Source organism: Leucoraja erinacea, chromosome 28 (genome assembly GCF_028641065.1).
Source record: "Leucoraja erinacea ecotype New England chromosome 28, Leri_hhj_1, whole genome shotgun sequence".
NCBI classification, from domain to species: Eukaryota; Metazoa; Chordata; class Chondrichthyes; order Rajiformes; family Rajidae; genus Leucoraja; species Leucoraja erinaceus.
The window spans coordinates 17,277,293-17,298,031 of record NC_073404.1 but is presented as its reverse complement, the minus strand read 5'-3'; the positions used below and the strand labels follow the sequence as shown (position 1 = coordinate 17,298,031).

The window sequence follows — 20,739 nt, the reverse complement described above, 5'->3', positions numbered from 1 at the left end:
GCTTGTAAATATTTAGAATCCTCTTCTGATTCAGATTCAGATTCAATTTTAATTGTCATTGTCAGTGTACAGTACAGAGACAACGAAATGCATTTAGCATCTCCCTTGAAGAGTGACATAGCAAACGATTTGAATAAAAAATAAATAATAAGTGTCCGGGGGGGGGGTGATTGGCAGTCACCAAGGTACGTTGTTTAGTAGAGTGACAGCCGCCGGAAAGAAGCTGTTCCTCGACCTGCTGGTTCGGCAACGGAGAGACCTGTAGCGCCTCCCGGATGGTAGGAGGGTAAACAGTCCATGGTTTGGGTGAGAGCAGTCCTTGGCGATGCTGAGCGCCCTCCGCAGACAGCGCTTGCTTTGGACAGACTCAATGGAGGGGAGCGTGGAACCGGTGATGCGTTGGGCAATTTTCACCACCCTCTGCAGTGCCTTCCGGTCGGAGACAGAGCAGTTGCCATACCATACTGTGATGCAGTTGGTAAGGATGCTCTCGATGGTGCAGCGGTAGAAGTTCACCAGGATCTGAGGAGACAGATGGACCTTCTTCAGTCTCCTCAGGAAGAAGAGACGCTGATGAGCCTTCTTGATCAGAGTAGAGGTATTGTGGGTCCAAGAGAGGTCATTGGAGATGTTGACTCCCAGGAACCTGAAGCTAGAAACACGTTCCACCTCCGTCCCGTTAATGTGGATGGGGGTGTGCGTGCCGCCTCTGGACTTCCTGAAGTCTACAATGAGCTCCTTGGTCTTTGTATGGGGTTTAGTTGCAAAGTATACTTAAGGTTAACCCAGTCCGAATTTCAGACTGCAAGGAAATTCAGGGTTGGGGGATCATTCAGTGAAGAAGAATTAAAGATAAGATTAGCATGATCGTATGCAAAGTCTTAAAAACCAGAGGGGAGCCATATGCTTGAAGTCCTCACTTTACCTTATCTTTGAACCACTGATGTCCAGCTCCAGGTGCATGAGGTGCCGTTCTCCTCCTTTATTCAGTTTCCGATTTTCTGTCACAGGTGCCAAAAATGGGTTCTTTGCATCAAAAGGCCTACAGTGGACATAAAACCATAAATGAGAAAACCACATCAGTTAAAAAGTATTGTTCGGTGCTGAAGGTGTAAAGGAACCCAGGAAGACTGATTTTTTTCAAAATGTATCAGTCCAGCTATCTTTTGATTTAAGCAATGAACTTTATTGCTCCCTTCTTCCTACAATCAACGTTTTTAAAAGAGTTCACGTCACCCACATTAAGGCCACTTTATTTAAAAAAGATTTAACTCGTTTAATCATTACTACATTCCCTTTGATGTGGACCATATAACTTTAACCTCGGAGCAAAAACAAAGGAGAAAACGCTCATTTATTGTGCCTGTACATATCTGGCCCACTCCCCAGTTCATTGGCCACACACCATATTTTGTTTTTAGTCAGAATCCTCTCCAGTAACTTTCCCACCTCATTCAGCTCACCGGCCTATATTTCCCAGGCTTGTGCTTGTGGCCCTGAAATGATAGGCACATTAGCCACCCTCCGGTCCTCTGGTACCCCACTTGTGGCTAATGATGATACAAATGTCTCTGCTAGGGACCCAGCAATAAGAACTTTGAGGAATTACATCTGGGGCAAGTTATGATGGCACATTTCTGCAACATGCTGTGCAGAGTTAAATCAATAACTGGAATGAATTTGGCGATAAGCAATACAGCTAATCTTCCACTATTTGTACTACAACTAGGAGAATGTGAAATTACACAAATAACTACAGTTGAGATTATAGTGATAACTGCAGGGACATTGGCCAAAACACTCACGGTTTCTGATTTTCATAAGCTTTGAGACGTCCCATTTCTCCCATGTAGACTTTATTCATGTTGATGTCATTATGCAGCACTAGCTCATATTGACGAATACTGCGGAAGAATAAGCACGTGGTTACTTAATTACAATATTACTTATAATTTACATATTAGTTTATCACACAGTGATTCTGACATTCAAACAGTACAAAATTGAAAAGATAATCCATGAAATATATTTGCAACCAGCCATTTGCACAGTGCATGCAATTGAGGAATACAAATTACATATGTACAGAGAGAGTGGAGCAAAGAGAATAAAAATACATCTCCTTTTGCAATTAGAAATGAAGAGTGTAGTGTACATGATAACATTCAGGTTAAGCAGAGAAGTGGCAAGTGAATATTTGAGACCAGATGACAATAGACAATAGACAATAGGTGCAGGAATAGGCCATTCGGCCCTTCGAGCCAGCAATGCCATTCACTGTGATCATGGCTGACCATCCACATTCAGCACCCCGTTCCTGCCTCACCATATCCCCTGACTGTTATCTTCAAAAGCTCTATCTAACTCTCTTGAAAGTGTCCAGAGAATTGGCCTCCACTGCGTTCTGAGGCAGAGAATTCCACAGATTCACAACTCTCTGGGTGAAAAAGTTTTTCCTCATCTCCGTTGTAAATTGCCTACCCTTTATTCTTAAACGGTGGCCCCTGGTTCTGGACTCCTCCAACATGTTTCCTGCCTCTAGCATGTCCAATCCCTTAATAATCTTATATGTTTCAATAAGATTCCCTCTCATCCTTCTAAATTCCAGAGTATAAAAGCTCAGCCACTCCATTCTATCAACATATGACAGTCAAGCCATCCCGGGAATTAAACTCGTGAACCTACGCTGCACTCCCTTTATAGCAAGAATAACCTTCCTCAAATTTGGAGACCAAAACCGCACACAATACTCCAGGTGTGGTCTCACTAGGGCCCTGTACAACTGCAGAAGGACCTCCTTGCTCCTGTACTCAACTCATCTTGTTATGAAGGCCAACATGCCATTAGCTTTCTTCACTGCCTGCTGTATCTGCATGCTTACTTTCAGTGACTGATGGACAAGGTCCCCCAGACCTCTTTGTACTTCCCCTTTTCCCAACATGACACCATTCAGATAATAATCTGCCTTCCTGTTTTTGCCACCAAAGTGCATAACCTCACATTTATCCTCGTTAAACTGCATCTGCCAAGTATCTCCCCACTCACCCAACCTGTCCAAGTCAGCCTGCATCCTCATAGCATCCTCCTCACAGTTCACACTGCCACCCAGCTTTGTGTCATCTGCAAATTTGCTAATATTACTTTTAATCCCTTCATCCAAATTATTGATGTATACTGTAAATAGCTGCAGTCTCAGCACCTTACCTTGCGGTAACCCACTAGTCACAGCCTGCCATTCTGAAAGGGACCCGTTAATCCCTACTCTTTGTTTCCTGTCTGCCAACCAATTTTCCATCCATGTCAGTATCCTACCCCCCAATACCATGTGCTCTAATTTCCCCCACTAATCTCCTATGTGGGACCTTATCAAAACCTTTCTAAAAGTCCAGGTACACTACATCCACTGGCTCTCCCTTGTCCATTTTCCTAGTAACATCCTCAAAAAATTCCAGAAGATTAGTGAAGCATCCCCTTCGTAAATCCATGCTGACTCAGACCGATCCTGTTACTGCTATCCAAATGTGCCGCAATGTTATCTTTTATAATTGACTCCAGCATCTTCCCCACCACCGCTGTCAGGCTAACTGGTCTATAATTCCCTGTTTTCTTTCTCCAGCCTTTCTTAAAAAGTGGGATAACATTAGTTACCCTCCAATCCACAGGAACTGACCCGGAATCTACAGAACATTGGAAAATTATCACCATGAAATCACTCATGAAATGTTCATGAGTCACAAATCACCAAGTACAACAACGATTGCAATTGGGAAAACAGCTGATGATTTTGCATCACATCGTTCGCACTGATCACCAGATCATGTTAGCATTTGGTAAAACTAAATGGCAATATTTAATAACCACACAAAATAGAGCAGCTGAAAGCTTTGCATAGATAACAGAGTGACTTTGATCATGTTAATGTGTAGATGGGACATGTTGGCCAGTGTGGAACATGTTTCCACGCAGTACGATTCTATGAAGGGTGAAGTCCCTTCAAGAAAAATCAGCATATTAAGAATTGGCCTCAGTAAATTCTCATAGAGAGACTCACCAGGAATCATCACCAGTGGCTTCCACTCCAAAGAACTCGCACACTGCTGGCCAGAACTGCTCCCGCCACATGATGAAATCCTCTTCCAGGCTAATAGATTGGAAAATAAATCCCAGATATTTAACAGAATTTTAGCATTTAGGCACAACATAGAAAATAGCAGGAGTTCGGCCCTTCCAATTTTCCAAAAATACTGGCACACTAAAGATTTACCCATCAACGTTTGAAATGGGCAGTCCCTTATTTTTTTAAATAGTTACTCAATTCTAACTTCTCCCAGAAGAAGAAAAATCCACCACAGCGGGGGGAGCCATCTTGGGGAACGGCTGCTAACCAGCAGCCGTCCGTTTAATTCACTTTTTTTTTGTAGTTTTACTGAGTCCTGTGCTTTGTTTGTGGGAGAGATAGACTTTTTAATGTGGGGGGTAGGGGGTAACAATATTTCTAGGTCCCTACCTGGTCGGTGAGGCAGCTTTTTCTCCCGGCTGCCCCGTCGACCCGTCCTCGTGGCCTACCAGCAGGCGTGGAGCACCGTTTCCTGGTGGGGACCGCCCAGCACCTCAGCTTCGGTGGCGGCACAGCGCTGGAGCGCTATCGCGAAGTGGAGCGGGCGATGCCTTGCCTGGGTCGCCGCGCTGGATCGACGCGTTGGAGCTCCGTTGAGCTTTGACTGCCGAGATCAACACCTCCGGGCTGCGGGGCTGCGGGTCTTCGGAGCAGAGAGGGCGGCGCCGACTTTAACATCAGGAGCCTGGGAGCTCCAAACCGGCGCGGCCTTGTCGGCTTCGGAAGCCGCGGTCTCCAGTTAGGAAGCGGCTGTTCCAGGTGGCCCAGCCGCTGAAAGGACTCTCCCGACGCTGGGGCAACAGCACCCTGCCAGAACGGCCAGGATCATCGGGCCTCCGTAGGCCTGACTTTGGGAGAACTGGGGATGGGGACTGGACATTATGGCTTCCCCCACAGTGGTAACCATTGTGGGGGGATGATTTTTTGTGTGTAAGTGAATATTTTAGTCTGTGTCCAAGATGGCTGTCGGAAGGGAGAGTGTACGCTGGCGCGGTTTAGCTGCCGCTGCTCTCTCTTCACATTGTGTTTTCGATTTTTTGTCTTTGGGGCGAATTCTGTCTTTAATTTGTGTATTGGTGATGTCCTTATTATTTATTTTACTCCGACTATATGTCTTTTTTACTCTTGTTAATTTCTGTAAGGTGTCCTTGAGACTTTGAAAGGCGCCCGCAAATAAAATATTATTTTATTATTATTATTATTATTATCATGATCCCTCAGGATCTTGCATGTCTCAATCAAGTCCCAACTTTCATAAACTGCAGCCACGCCTTACTGAGGCTCTCAATTTGGGAGGCATAATTCTCACGCACAAGGACTTTCTTTTTTTTTTTTAATAAATTTTTATTAGAGGCATCTGCATATCATAGTCCAAACCAATACAGACTTTGTTTAACGGTTACATATTAAATATCCAGGTTTCCAGGGACCCAGTTACCAAAGTAGCTGGGATCCTCCTTTATCGGTTACATATTAACATTGCCTCTAATTATTTATTTATATTTATAGATAGGAAAAATAAATAAAGAAAGAAAGAAAGAAAGAAAGAAAGAAAGAAAGAAAGAAAGAAAGAAAGAAAGAAAGTAGAAAAATAGGATAAACGATCAATAATACACCTTAGGAGATAGGTCTGTAGGTCAGAGAACATGACTATTCATCGAGTCCTGGGTTCAGGCTTCAGTCCAGCCATCACATCCAATCTACAAAGACTTTCTAATTATCTCTAATTCCCTTTCCACATACGAGTAGGTCCCGTCCCTCAAAATTCCCTGCAATAGCTTTCCCATCACATTTATAACTCAGTCTTGTATTTGAGAATGGGCACCTCATTACCCCACCTTCAGCATTCTAAATGTACTAAACCACAGACATCCCTTTATCGCTTACTTTCTAATTAGATATTTCAACCAGATTTGATAATGAAATAACATGACTTGCACCCCCCCCACCACACACCTCCTGAAAAGTCAACTCCACTCTGATTTGGTTGGAATATGGTGCAATTGAAATTGTGTCAACTGAACCTTTTTTTTTAAAGCATGTCAATATGCCAAAAACAAACACAGCAGCAGGATGCCATCTGTTGCAACCTCTGTTTACCATCAGCATTAAAGGTCTAACTTTGTTCGAAAGAATGAACAGGTCAATATTTCAGATTTTATTGCTTGGTCTCTGCTCAAGGTTTTACCACTGCTACAATTACGACAACATTACTTGTTCAACATGTTGGACTCGGACTTGAAAGAGTCATTCAAGGTAATGCTTTTATTTTTATAAACAACAACATTTAACATGTCATTTATTCCTTTCTCCAACCATCTGCCGCAGCATTCAAGGATAACAGTTCAGATATGGAGCAAGACCAAAGCAAGTGGCCTTCTGCTCAGCAGGAAGAAAAGCAAACCCTTTATTATTTTAAGTACACCAAGCAAAGGCAAAAAGAATATCTTCTACAAATCATAACATTCATAAAAAACTTGCGGAATTGCACTCACTTGCCATCATCATCTCCCAGACCGAGCTCAAAGATCCTTTCTGCTCCCAACTCCTCCAGTCTTTTGTTTACGTATTTGCCCATTGCATTAAAGTGTTCATAAGTTTTATTTCCAAGTCCAAAGACCTATTAAAAAATGTAATATTTTTTCAGACTGGTAACCTTGAATAGCTAATTAAATAATATTTATTAACACCAACTGATTGTTGGCACACTGCATATTAAAGAGTACACAATCAATTTACTCGGGAATCAGACTGCTTCAGGAGGCGAGAAAACTACAGTAACTCTCGCAAAAATTCCCCTGAAAACCAGTGGGTAGAGGACAGTCGCATATAAATTAAGTATCAAATAAACCTTATGCACTTATAATAGTGTAGTTAACAAACACAATCTTAATCTACCCAGTCTAACTAACCTTAATCTATCCAACCTTTTCTCTACTAAATTAAATATTTTTTGAGCGTCATTGTTACATACTCAAAAAATGTAATCATTAGTCGGACATGACTTTCCCCATAAATCCTTGCTGACTGTCCACAACATATTCCAAATTAAGTTTTTGTCATGTCCCTAAGTTGCTTTCAGTACTTTGCCCAGGTCTGAAACTAAACAGAAATAATTAATTAACTGTAATTAATTTATTATTTCTTCTCTTTTAGGTGCAGGAATTTGCAAACATTCCTCTCGAGCCAGGGATGATTAAAAAATGGTCAAAGATTCTGAAATTTTCCTCCTTATTTCTTTTCCCAGCATGGGTTATTGCACACACACTGGTTGATTTATGCAGTAATTAACTTATTCCATGAAATAGCTTTAAGACTGCATGACCATTTATTCAAGGCTGTTTTAATACATACATGAAACTCAACAATCTGTGGATGATTAGACAATGCACAAGGTTTGCAAATCTCAAATAAGTGCCCGCCTCAAGATACTTACTGCATATTTTATGCCAGAGAGATCAGCATCAGTTTCTTGCATCCAGTCATAAAAGTCTTGTGCATTGTCAGTGGGATCTCCTTCTCCATACGTAGCCATACAGAAGACTGCCAAGGAGTTTTCTAGTTCAGTAAGTCGACTTAATTCTGACTGAAAGGAATAGAAAATTGCATCACAATATCATTAGTATTATCATCGATTCTACTCTTCCCAAATTACCCATTCACCTCCATTAGATACTAATCATTAGATTCTAAAATATAATTCTAAAGTATAATTAACGGGAAGTGCATCGTTGGTAAATTCAGTACAATGTAAAGCTGTTTCACAACCACTGGTTTGCTTCTGAAGGACAACTAATGGTGCCAATTTATAGGGAGGGGATAGGGCATTCAAAGTCTCAAGCAACAAATAAATAATCAAACTATTTTTGGAGGTACTGGTTGTGGGAAAATTGCTAGCATGATGCGGTTAAACCTTCCTTGCAGAACACCTTCTGGACTTTTCAATTTCCCTGAAGACATCACCATAACCCATGACAATACTCCTTAATCACCATATAAAACACATGCGGTTTGAGTGTTTGGTGATTGTAAATCAACTGCTGTGTTTATTGCAACAATGGTTTCCCTTCAAAAATACTTCATTTGCTGCAATATTTGAATTCCAAGATTGCAAGAGGCCCAGAACCATAAGGAATTTCTCCATTTTCCTAATGAGATTGCAGCTCGGCATACGACAAGCCTAGTGTGCTGTACTATGATGCTTTAGACAAGCATCCTGGAATGGGATGTACTTAAAGCTACTTAGCGGATAATTTGGTTTATATCTCTTAAAATATGACTCAAGGTACGAAATTGAACCGGTTCAAGGCTTCAAATTAACCAAGCCCAACTGACTTGCTTACTGGTTTTTCTCTTTGGCTTTTGTATCGGATAAATTGAAGAAGGCCTTTGTCAACATAATGGGTTCATTTAAGGTGAAAGGAGTTTTAAGGTTTTGTGCATAAACTGAGAATGGTTGATATCTGGAATCACTTGCCTGACAATGGTACAGGTTGGATTGGAAGAAAATCAAGAAAACCGATTCCTTGATTGTAATCGATATTTCTTCTCTAATCTAAACATCATTGCCAGACATGGTTGAATCGATTCTACTCTTACTCAATTACCCAATCACCTCCATACAATACCAATTTCACTACCCCCTGAAAATTCAAACTTTTCTATGATCCATGCTGGCTATATGACAAGTGGTTTCCTATCTTGATGTTTTTACACCCCTCAACAATGCAATTTGATCTTATGGGTGAAAAGAAATAGGAGGATATCAGGAAGGCAAAGAGAGGATGAGATAGCTTTAGCTATTTGGAAAAATCTGAAGAGATTCTACAACTATACTGAAAGCAAAAGGGTAACTAGGGAGAGAATGTGGCCCCTTAAAGATTAATGTGGTCCCTATGGCACAACTCGTCCATGCCAGCCAAGTTGCCTAACTAACACTTCAGTTACAGATGGAGTAAATAATTTCTAAATGTATTCAATGTAAAATTGCTCCACTTTGATTATTTTTATTTCTAACATGGTTGATGATCTGCTAAGATAAATCTTCCTGCCTCATCCGGCCCTCATCTCCTGCTCTTTACTCATTTGTATCTTTCTTTTCCTGCTCTCTTTTTAAAAAGAATCAAAAGTGGAAAATATATGTTCATTCCTTCCAAAAATATTGACTATAGGACATCCCCATGTAACAAACGGTTTAGTTTTTACTAATGTCCTTCAGCCGATTTTATCCATCAGTTGGAAAATGCATGAAAACCACTCGCTACGGTAACCACACCTCCACAGTATTGCAATGAAAGACAAAAACTACTGCGTAAGATTAATAAGAATAATTACGAAAAGTGGACAGAGAAAACTAGTTCTGCCATTCGTCGCAATGAATGCATCAGACTTTTGAACGCTACAGACATTTGTAGCGATGTCCATAAATTAGGCATTCATAATCCAGGGGTGGACTATATTCAGTAAATTTAATTTTGTTTCTTCAATTTCAAATGCTTTTCAATTGACCCATAAAATAAAGTACTAACCATATCGTACTCCTCTGGATCAGTGGCCATCCCTCTCATTCCATAACGTTGTGCATCTTTCGAGAGTCGGTTGGCAAACTCTTCTGCTGTTCCTGTTTGAGAGCCATAAAATACAACTATGTTTTTTCCCTGCAGAGAAGAATACAAAATAGGTGAAAAAGGTCCAGGGTGTCTTAACATAGCATTTAGAAACATAGAAGCATAGAAATTAGGTGCAGGAGTAGGCCATTCGGCCCTTCGAGCCTGCACCGCCATTCAATATGATCATGGCTGATCATCCAACTCAGTATCTCGTACCTGCCTTCTCTCCATACCCTCTGATCCCCTTAGCCACAAGGGCCACATCTAACTCCCACATAATTGCAGGAGACTTTAACAAGGCCAACTTGAAGAGTGTACTGCCAAAATTTTATCAACATGTCAAGTGTTCTACTAGAGGGGAGAACACGCTGGATCATGTCTACACCAACATCAAGCACGCGTATAGAGCCATTCCCCTCCCCCAACTCGGCCAGTCAGATCATCTCTCCCTCCTGCTCTCCCCAGCCTACACCCCCCTCAGACGCAGTGCCAGGCCCACCATAAAGTCTGTTACAACCTGGCCTGAAAATGCACTCTCCAAACTACAGGACTGCTTTACACAAACAAACTGGGACATTTTCGAACACCAGGATCTGGAAACATTCACAGGAACGGTACTGGACTATATCAAGTTCTGCATTGGAAACGTGACTGTGGCCAAAAACATACGGGTTTTCCCAAACCAGAAACCCTGGATGTCCAGCCAGGTCCGCACACTGCTCAGAGCCCGCGATGCTGCCTTCGGGTCAGGTGACAGAGCTCTGTACAGGGCTGCTCGAGCCGATCTGAAAAGTGGAATTAAAAAAGCCAAGGCGGACCAAAAGAGGAGCATAGAGTCCCACCTGTCCAGCAATAATACACGGGAGGTATGGCGGGGCATACAAGACATCACAAACTACAGAGGCTGTGCCACAACGACAGAAGACCTGAGTGCGTCGCTGGCAGAGAAGCTAAATTGCTTCTTTTCCCGCTTTGAAACATCACAACAGCAGCACTCATCTGCTACAGCCCTGTTCCCACCCTCACCTGGCTCCTGTACTACTCCACTCACTGTAAGGGAGCACGATGTCAGACGGGTGCTCCTGGCAGTGAACCCCAAGAAGGCTGCCGGCCCAGATGGAGTACCTGGTAAGGTGCTCAAAGCGTGTGCCCACCAGCTCACCGTCATCTTCACCAGAATCTTCAACCTCTCCCTGGACCAGGCAGTTATCCCGTCCTGCCTAAAATCAGCCACAATCGTCCCAGTGCCGAAGAAGTCTCCCATCACCAGCCTTAATGACTACCGTCCTGTGGCCCTCACTCCGGTAATCACGAAGTGCTTCGAGAGATTGGTCCTCCAGCACATCAAGGACTATCTCCCTCCAGACTTCGACCCCCACCAATTCGCCTATCGCACAAACAGATCCACAGAAGACGCCATTACCGTAGCTCTCCACTCTGTGCTGAGCCACCTGGAGCAGGGGCAGAGCTACGTCCGGATGCTTTTAGTGGATTACAGCTCAGCTTTCAATACTATCATTCCGGACATTCTCATCGACAAACTGGTCACTCTTGGCCTCCCCACTCTCACATGTGCCTGGATAAAGGACTTCCTCACCAACCGGCCCCAGACTGTGAGACTCGGCCCCCACCTCTCCTCCACTCGTATGTTGAATACCGGCTCCCCACAGGACTGTGTGCTAAGCCCCCTCCTATACTGTCTCTACACCCACGACTGTAGTCCGGCCCACAACAACAACTGTATCGTCAAGTTTGCTGACGACACTACAGTAGTCGGACTCATCTCAAGGGGAGACGAGGCAGCCTCCCTGAAGTTGACAGCCTGGTGCTCAGAAAACAACCTGGCTCTGAACACCAAGAAAACAAAAGAGCTCATTGTCGACTTCAGGAGGCACAGCACCGACTTAGCCCCCCTATACATCAACGGCGAGGGTCTACACCTTCCGGTTTCTCGGCGTCCTCATCTCCGCTGACATCTCCTGGACAGACGACATCACAGCGGTTATCAAGAAAACTCAGCAGCGGCTGCACTTCCTGAGGGTCCTCAGGAAGCACAACCTGGACTCCAACCTGCTGCTGACCTTCTACCGCTCGTCCATTGAGAGCCTGCTGACATACTGCATTACAGCATGGTATGGCAGCTGCACCATGGCAGACAGGGAGAGGCTTCAGAGGGTAGTTAGGGCAGCACAGAAGATCACTGGCTGCCCTCTCCCCTCTCTGATGGACATGTACACCTCCCGCTGCCTCAGCAGGGTGAAGAACATCATCAAGGACAGCTCCCATCCTGCATTTGGCCTGTTCGACCTGCAGCCCTCAGGGAGGCGCTATAGATGCATCAGAACAAGGACAAACAGATTCAAGAACAGTTGCTTTCCAAAAGCCATAACCTCCCTGAACTCACACATGTATTGACTTCACAGCCAAACCCCCAGACTTCCATCTATCCACCTAGTGTAATTTGTACTGAAACTGTATATAGGAATCCTATTTATTCACTCTATTCATCCATTGTCTTTGTATAGATATGTATATAGCGCCGCAGAACTGTGCCCCTTCTCCCCCCCCCCCACTTTGTTTTGTTTTTGTTTTTGATTAATTACATGTCTGCACTGAGTAGGAGCTGCTTTTAATCTCATTGTACATGTGTATAGTGACAATAAAATGGCATTCATTCATTCATTAAATTTAGCCAATGAACTGGCCTCAACTACCCTCTGTGGCAGAGAGTTCCAGAGATTCACCACTCTCTGTGTGGAAAAAGATTTTCTCATCTCGGTTTTAAAGGATTTCCCCCTTATCCTTAAGCTGTGACCCCTTGTCCTGGACTTCCCCAACATCGGGAACAATCTTCCTGCATCTAGCCTGTCCAACCCCTTAAGAATATTGTAAGTTTCTATAAGATCCCCTCTCAATCTCCTAAATTCTAGAGAGTATAAACCAAGTCTATCCAGTCTTTCTTCATAACACAGTCCTGACATCCCAGGAATCAGTCTGGTGAACCTTCTCTGCACTCCCTCTATGGCAATAATGTCCTTCCTCAGATTTGGAGACCAAAACTGTACGCAATACTCCAGGTGTGGTCTCACCAAGACCCTGTACAACTGCAGTTGAACCTCCCTGCTCCTATACTCAAATCCTTTTGCTATGAATGCTAACATACCATTCGCTTTCTTCACTGCCTGCTGCACCTGCATGCCTACTTTCAATGACTGGTGTACCATGACACCCAGGTCTCGCTGCATCTCCCCTTTTCCTAATCGGCCACCATTTAGATAATAGTCTGTTTTCCTGTTTTTGCCACCAAAATGGATAACCTCACATTTATCCACATTATACTGCATCTGCCAAACATTTGCCCACTCACCCAGCCTATCCAAGTCACCTTGCAGTCTCCTAGCATCCTCCTCACAGCTAACACTGCCCCCCAACTTAGTGTCATCCGCAAACTTTTAGATATTACCTTCAATTCCCTCATCCAGATCATTAATATATATTGTAAATAGCTGGGGTCCCAGCACTGAGCCTTGCGGTACTCCACTAGTCACTGCCCGCCATTGTGAAAAGGACCCGTTTACTCCTACTCTTTGCTTCCTGTTTGCCAGCCAGTTCTCTATTTCTTTGTCACACTAAAGCGTCAGGGTAGTGTTCACACATACATGTACAGCAACAATGTTATTGTGCTGAATGTAAAATGAATTAGAAGTTGTTATTCACAAATTTTCCAGGTTTCTTAGATAAAATACTGTAGACAGCATTAAAATGTGCTCAAGGAGAACAAACCGATGAACCATAAATTTCACCTTGTCGTCATCAACAATAAAACTATTTTGTGAATATATTATCACACACAAGTGCTTAGGTCAATGCGACAAGTAGGAAGGAAGCGCAGCAATCAACACTCGACGAGCCAGATGTCAAACCATTGGAATTTCCTAATCAAATTAGCAAGGTTGTAGAAATGGGTAAAACAGTGCCCCACTCAAATTATACCTAGAGTAGCCAATTCGGATGAGATCAACAAGAAGACAGCCAATAAAGACAGCCTAAATGTCATTGGTGGTGATTTAATTGAAGCCACGTGCAGAAAATTTAGAAAAACGCAGCCTGCTTAAGGTGAAAGTATATAATTTAAACCAATTTAATGGAATTCTTTAGCAAGGCATCAGAGGCAGTTCATCAGGCCATGTGATGTGGTGTACATACAGATATTTGGCTCAAATGGCTAAAAAGTTGTGGTGGTGGAGGGATATTTGGGGAAGGTTGGCATGCAATGTCTTTGGCAGGGTTCATTTGGGACATTTGTGCCTTTCCATTTTATTATATAAACATTCTTAATTGACAAAAGTAACCTCAAAACAAGTTTCCAAAAAATACAGGAGGAATTAATACAGCTTCAGGCCAATGAAGCAGACAAAGCATGGCAGGGAGTTCTTGTAGAAAAAAGCACATTTGTTGGATTAATAGGGAAAGACCATAAAAGAGGAATGGAAAATAAAAGCATATCAATCTAGACGTTTATATCTCACAGGCTAGATTCAATTGAATTTTGAACACACGTCAGGAGAATTATTACAAGGGTACACAGGAGTATTACAAAAATGTTTGCAAGGTTAAAGGTCTCTAATTTACAGATGGATGTTGAAAAATATAGAATGGTTCTCCATGGAACAGAGGAAGTCAAGCCCAAATAGAGCTTTAAGAATGTGTTTTGACTTTATGCTTCAAAGATGGTATGGAGAAGGGAAGCAAACTATTAAGGCAAGATTGACTAACGAAGGGCAGCGGAATAAATTAGTTTTCAAAGCTTGCCGTGGTGGCTGAAAGTGATAAGCAGGTGGTCAAAACAGTAACTTGCAAGGGTAAATCAAGAATGCAAATTTCAAACAACTGTTCACAAAATCTGATGGAGCAAAAGATAATTTGGAACTAATCTCAGGGAATTGATCATAAAGTGGACGTTGCATGAAGTTAAATAAATAAATAAATAAATTGCGCCATAAAGCACGGGAATCTTGTGAAAAAATAGATTCATTTTACACAATATAAAGAAAGCAGTACTGGTCTCTTGAAAGTAGTGAACCCAATGAGAAACCTGTAGAAAACAACTACCAAAAGTGGTAGCAGAGGGAATTAACTCCATTTGTTCTGCTCCCCATCAGGTCTGTGGGATTACATGTGCCCCAGAATATATCAAACGTGGAAAATGCACTTACTGTTTTCCTCATTTTTTCAATGAAGCTGGTTTCTCGTATTGTTTGTGCTCTAAAAACAGAAACTTGATTAGTTAAGCATGAGATTTGATCAATAACTTCTGCAATATTTGTTTAATACATTTATTTTTGATCCATGTCTTAATCATACTTGCTCAATGACTGACAGGATTTCCTTTAGCTAATCTCTTGGTTATCTAATTTACAGCAATAGACAGCAATAGTCAAATCACACATAGCTTTTATTTAACCTTGTCCCAAGATATGCTATTGAAAGTTTTGATCAACAATCTTTATTGGTTCCCCAACTAACTGATATCACAGAGTGCAATTCTAGTCATCAATTCGACCTAAATGGTTTAGTGTAACCTAACACGGCATTAATTAGTTCTAACTATGTTTTACTTCCATCTGATCACTTGCAACTAGTTACCTGCCTCTATACATTTAAAAGAAAGGCATTCACTGGGCTGCACACTGCTGTGTTGAGAACCTGGTCCAAATGCTTGCCCCCCAGAGTGCAGGGAAATTGCATGAGGGTTGGTGTTGGGCTGACCAGAGTGTGCCCCTCTCAGTGCCAAGGTGTGGAGCTCAGAGCTGAGCAATCATTAACCTTGCAAGTGTTCCATTCCTTTGAATGACTGGATGCCAAATTTTAAGGCTCAGACCAAGTCCTCACAATCCCTCATATGTAGTGGGGAAAATTACATATAACTCCAGGATAAGCACTCAACTAAGAAAACCAAGCCCAAAGCCAAAGTATTATCTAACTAAACATACCAACTTACAATAAATGACTCAAAAAGCAAAAAAAAACGATCTACATATTAATTAGTTCTTTAAAAAAAACTAATCCTGTAGATACAAGTATATCATTGGCGTCATCAAGTGGGCAGCTCCCTTCATTGCTGTTTCATTGAGTCAGGTCCACAACACCTCAGGAAGGTACAACAGTTGGTTCTGGCATCACAATTAGCTGATTAGTTGTTCTAAAGAACAGGATTTATAGATAGGATACTAAGATAGGTGGGGTTGTGGATAATGAAGTAGCTTTTCAAAGTCTACAGAGAGATTTATGCCAGTTGGAAGAGTGGGCTGAAAGATGGCAGATGGAGTTTAATGCTGATAAGTGTGAGGTGCTACATCTTGGCAGGACAATTCAAAATAGGACATACATGGTAAATAGTAGGGAATTAAAGAATACAGGTGAACAGAGGGATCTGGGAATAAATTTGCACAGTTCCCTGAAAGTGGAATCTCATGTAGATAGGGTGGTAAAGAAAGCTTTTGGTGTGCTGGCCTTTATAAATCAGAGCATTGAGTATAGAAGTTGGGATGTAATGTTAAAATTTTACAAGGCATTGTTGAGACCAAATCTGGAGTATGGTGTGCAAGTTTGGTCGCCCAATTATAGGAAGGACGTCAACAAAATAGAGAGAGTACAGAGGAGATTTACTAGAATGTTGCCTGGGTTTCAGCAACGAAGTTACAGAGAAAGGTTGAACAAGTTAGGGCTTTATTCTTTGGAGCGCAGAAGGTTAAGGGGAGACTTGATAGAGGTCTTTAAAATGATGAGAGGGATAGACAGAGTTGACGTGGATAAGCTTTTCCCACTGAGAGTAGGGAAGATTCAAACAAGGGGACATGACTTGAGAATTAAGGGACAGAAGTTTAGGGGTAACATGAGGGGGAACTTCTTTACTCAGAGAGTGGTGGCTGTGTGGAATGAGCTTCCAATGAAGGTGGTGGAGGCAGGTTCGTTTTTATCATTAAAAAATAAATTGGATAGTTATATGGACGGGAAAGGAATGGAGGGTTATGGTCTGAACGCAGGTATATGGGACGGGGAGAATACGTGTTCGGCACGGACTAGAAGGGTCGAGAGGGCCTGTTTCCGTGCTGTAATTGTTATATGGTTATATGGATATATTTCACAATATACCTAACAAATCACATGACCACTAGATCTGCAATAAAAGCCAATGACAGCCGACCCCGAGAGGCTGCCATGTATCAAGTAAATGCAGCGACATTAAAATTTCGACACCATGATCTGGTTCGTATCTGCTAGGAGATACTAGATGCTTCCCTTCTCATTCTGGCCTTGTAAACATTCTACGTGCACTAACCCATTAAATCAACTTAACCTTGCACTAGAGTCTAATGCGGACTAAGTAATGTGCTGAAATTAATGTGACAGGTCAAAGTGATGATGTTTTCGAAGGGTTCATTTCTGAGGGACAAGAGGAGTGTGCTAATAAATAGTAAATACAGCATATATTTCCAAACAAACCATGAATTACTGGTCACCAGTTTTATTTTTCAAAATTACTGTAACCAACTCACAATGAAAATGGTATTATTCATTTCATAACAATCAAATTGCATTGATCCAGTTAGGAATTAATTTTGGGGAAAATAGGCATAATTTCTGAAAGCATCAGCTTTGAAATATTGAACAGAAAGTTAACCATAATCCGTGGGTTATGTAGGTCACAGCTCCAAGCACACACACACCACTCACACACACACTCCCCCACCCCCACACACACATTCCCACTCACACACCCCCCCCCCACCCCCCCCCCCACACACACACACACACATACACACACACACACACACACACACACACACACACACACACACCCACACGACACACACACACCCACACCACACACACACCCACACCACACACACACCCACACCACACACACAGAAGCTTTTTAATTTGATGAGCGCTATAACCATATCACTGTTCAGTGAGCAAATTCCAGTCTGCCATTCAACTCTGGATAAAAAACATTTGTTTCCGGTCTAATTCTTCCACCTTTTGCTTTAAATCCACAATTCCTGGACCTTGATCGCTCCAAGGGAAATCGATCCTCACTTTCTGATTAGGCTCCTCAACTTCCTACACCTCGATTGTTGCCACGTTAGCTTCCACTGATCAGGAATAATGTCTGTCCTGCCAACATCCTCCCAATTTTGCGCTGTTTCCATCACAATTAATCATTACTGTAACATCATAACCTGAACGGTACACTTCAAGGTTTATGTTCTCTCTTTTATATTGTCCCTCGGAATGGTTTCTCATAATTTGGCAGTGAAGTTAAACTGACTTACCTGTTATTACTTGATTTGTCCCTTTCTGCTTTAAAGATCAGCGCCACATTAACAGCCCCCCCCCCCCCCCCCCCGATCCTTTGCCATTACTCCTGCAGCTGATGAAGATGATAATTTATTCCCTTGCCTTTTATTTTAAAAGTACGCAAGATACATTTCCTCCTTGTGTGGTAATTAATCTATTTTCTGTAATAAATCCCCTTAATATCAGCTTTAATTGCTTATGACATCCAATATTTCATCTATCTGCTTTAACCATACCTAAAACATCATGCACCTTTTTTTTTGTGGCGGTAGCTTCAAAATATATGAGAATCTTACCCATGTCCCCTGCCTCCAAACACAGATTACCATTTTGGTCCCCCCCATAATTGTTAATTAATTAACCTTTGCCTTTTTATATACATTGAAACAACAGCTGAATTTTATAGATTTTAATTGTGCTATTTTTTCAAATCTTGATTGTTTTTTTAATTCCCCCCCCCCCATTCTCTTTTTACATTCATCTAGGCTTTCTGCTGCACAGGTTTTTTTTTTTAATTGAAGTATGTTTTTTTTTATGATTCATTTCAACCAGTTTCGCACTTCTACTTATGAAGAAATTTCTTGCCATAATAAGTATCTTGGTATCTTACATCCATCGGATTACACTGTACCCACATACCATAATGTATTGCATCCAGACTTTTCGATTTACAAACATTTGCTTAACTCAATAATTTCCAGAAATGTATGTCTTTTGTAAATCAAACAATTGCTATATTCAGCTCTTGGCATCAGGCAGATTTGCCTTTTGTCTTGTTCTAACTCTTGAAGCAGGTTTTAGTCTTCTAGGGAACTCTATATTTGGCAATCTAGTCTTCCAGGGAACTCTAGATTTGGCAATGCCCCTTTTTTTGTAATAACATTTACCCTAATCCACTGGAATAATTTCCTCAATGTTGCCCATTGTCCCTCTTCCCCAATTCTCTGGCACCCACCTACACAAAGGAAAGAGTAGTGGCCATTTAAACTACTTAAGATGTGGGAGGAAACGAACACCCAGGGGAACCCTTTAGGGGCGGCACAGTGGCGCAGCGGTAGACTTGCAGCGGCAGAGACCCAGGATCGATCCTGACTACGGGTGCTGTCCTTGCGGAGTTTGTACATTCTCCCTGTTCTTCTCTGGGAAGCTTCAGTTTCCTCCCACACTCCAGACCGACAGTAGAGGAAGTCAGGATTGAATAGGGATCTTGGGAACTATGTAGTATTTTTCAAAACTACTGTACAGTTCACTCAACTTCCAAGCTGAGTTAAATATCTTATCTGCGTTCACAAAATCTCATTTCTGGCCATGCTCCTTACTTCCTTGTAGTACTGCAGCGCAACACACACACGACACACACACACACGCGACACACACACGACACACACATCAATCAACTCCCTTTTGATTATTATTTTTGTTAGTAAACTAGACCAAAGGGTAACTTAGTGACAAATTAAAATAACTGCAAATATTTGTGATGTTGGAGGGAACGAAAGCACACAAAGGAAAACTGCACATACGGAGAAGAAAGTCTACGGTCAACACTGTGGGTCCGGGACAAATCAGGTCCCTGGAACCAAGCCACCATGCTGACCTTCAATTCTGAAACAGGTGATACACAGGATGCTCAGCCACTAAGTATTCATTCCTTATGTGGCTACAGCATGTACCCTTTCAAAAATCATTCACCTCATGTTTCTTTCAACAAAATCACAACAAATCAACGAAAGGCAAAGTTGAATCGGCATCTTTGGTGTGGCTTGCTGGGAAAGGTAGGAAGCTTCAAAGAAAGTAGACAACTACAGGTCCCATTCAGACCTCATTGGAGGCTGTTTTATTTATTCTAAAATAGCTAATTATGCTTTAAATTCAATTTCTGCTTCAGCTTTAAAAGGCGCACCAAATACAAAAGTAAGTGGGTGCTTACTTAACCTGGTACTACTTTGCATGATGTGATTTTACAGAAACAAAGCTCTTGAAGGCCCACCGGCACTTTAACCACCCGCTTAGTACGTGTCTGAGTGCTGTGAAAATACACTCCTTGCAGTGATGTGCAATTTAACATAGCTTGAAGGTTTATCCAAGCAGCATCAAATCACGAAACACGTCAAATTAAATAAAAATTCCCCGATAATTCACATCTCAACTACCAGGACTTAAATTTCAGTATGGTAGTTGGTGAGGTGCTTAGATTTATTGCCCCACATAAAATGACATCGTTGGTAGCAGCTCATCCAATGTTATTCAGAAATAATTTATGAGTTCCTATTCATAGAGCTTAAGATCAGAAGGTCAGATCCATGTTCTTTGGTCTCAAATGTGAATTATTTTGTTCCACAGATGCTGCCTAATCTGCTGAGTACTTTAAAAAATGCTGCAACTAATCAATGACCCAAAAGATTATTTTAACACTATTTCACAGTTTAATCTTTTTTTCCTCCATTTTCCCCTCAGTCATCTTCTGTACACATCCCCTCGGAATTATTTGCTTTTAACAAACTTTCATCATCCTCTCTCAGCCAACTGCAGCACCATTTTGATCAGTTTCTCTATCAACACTGTGGGTCCGGGACAAATCAGGTCCCTGGAACCAAGCCACCATGCTGACCTTCAGTTCTGAAACAGGTGATACACAGGAAAAATTAG

The 20,739-nt window shown here is 42.0% G+C and overlaps 1 protein-coding gene across 4 annotated transcripts in view; it reads right to left on the bottom strand.

Moving 5' to 3' along the window:
• The window catches only part of LOC129710715 (NADPH--cytochrome P450 reductase-like), a 64,699-nt gene that overhangs the window by 18,974 nt on the left and 24,986 nt on the right, over positions 1–20,739 (bottom strand). For all 4 annotated transcript variants that reach the window (XM_055657900.1, XM_055657901.1, XM_055657902.1 and 1 more), the window contains 7 exons: positions 14,943–14,991; positions 9,646–9,774; positions 7,554–7,703; positions 6,613–6,737; positions 4,052–4,141; positions 1,806–1,904; positions 926–1,042 (listed from right to left, as the gene is read on the bottom strand). In XM_055657900.1, coding sequence (XP_055513875.1) covers positions 926–1,042; positions 1,806–1,904; positions 4,052–4,141; positions 6,613–6,737; positions 7,554–7,703; positions 9,646–9,774; positions 14,943–14,991 — 759 coding nt within the window. The remainder of the gene's footprint in view (positions 1–925; positions 1,043–1,805; positions 1,905–4,051; positions 4,142–6,612; positions 6,738–7,553; positions 7,704–9,645; positions 9,775–14,942; positions 14,992–20,739) is intronic.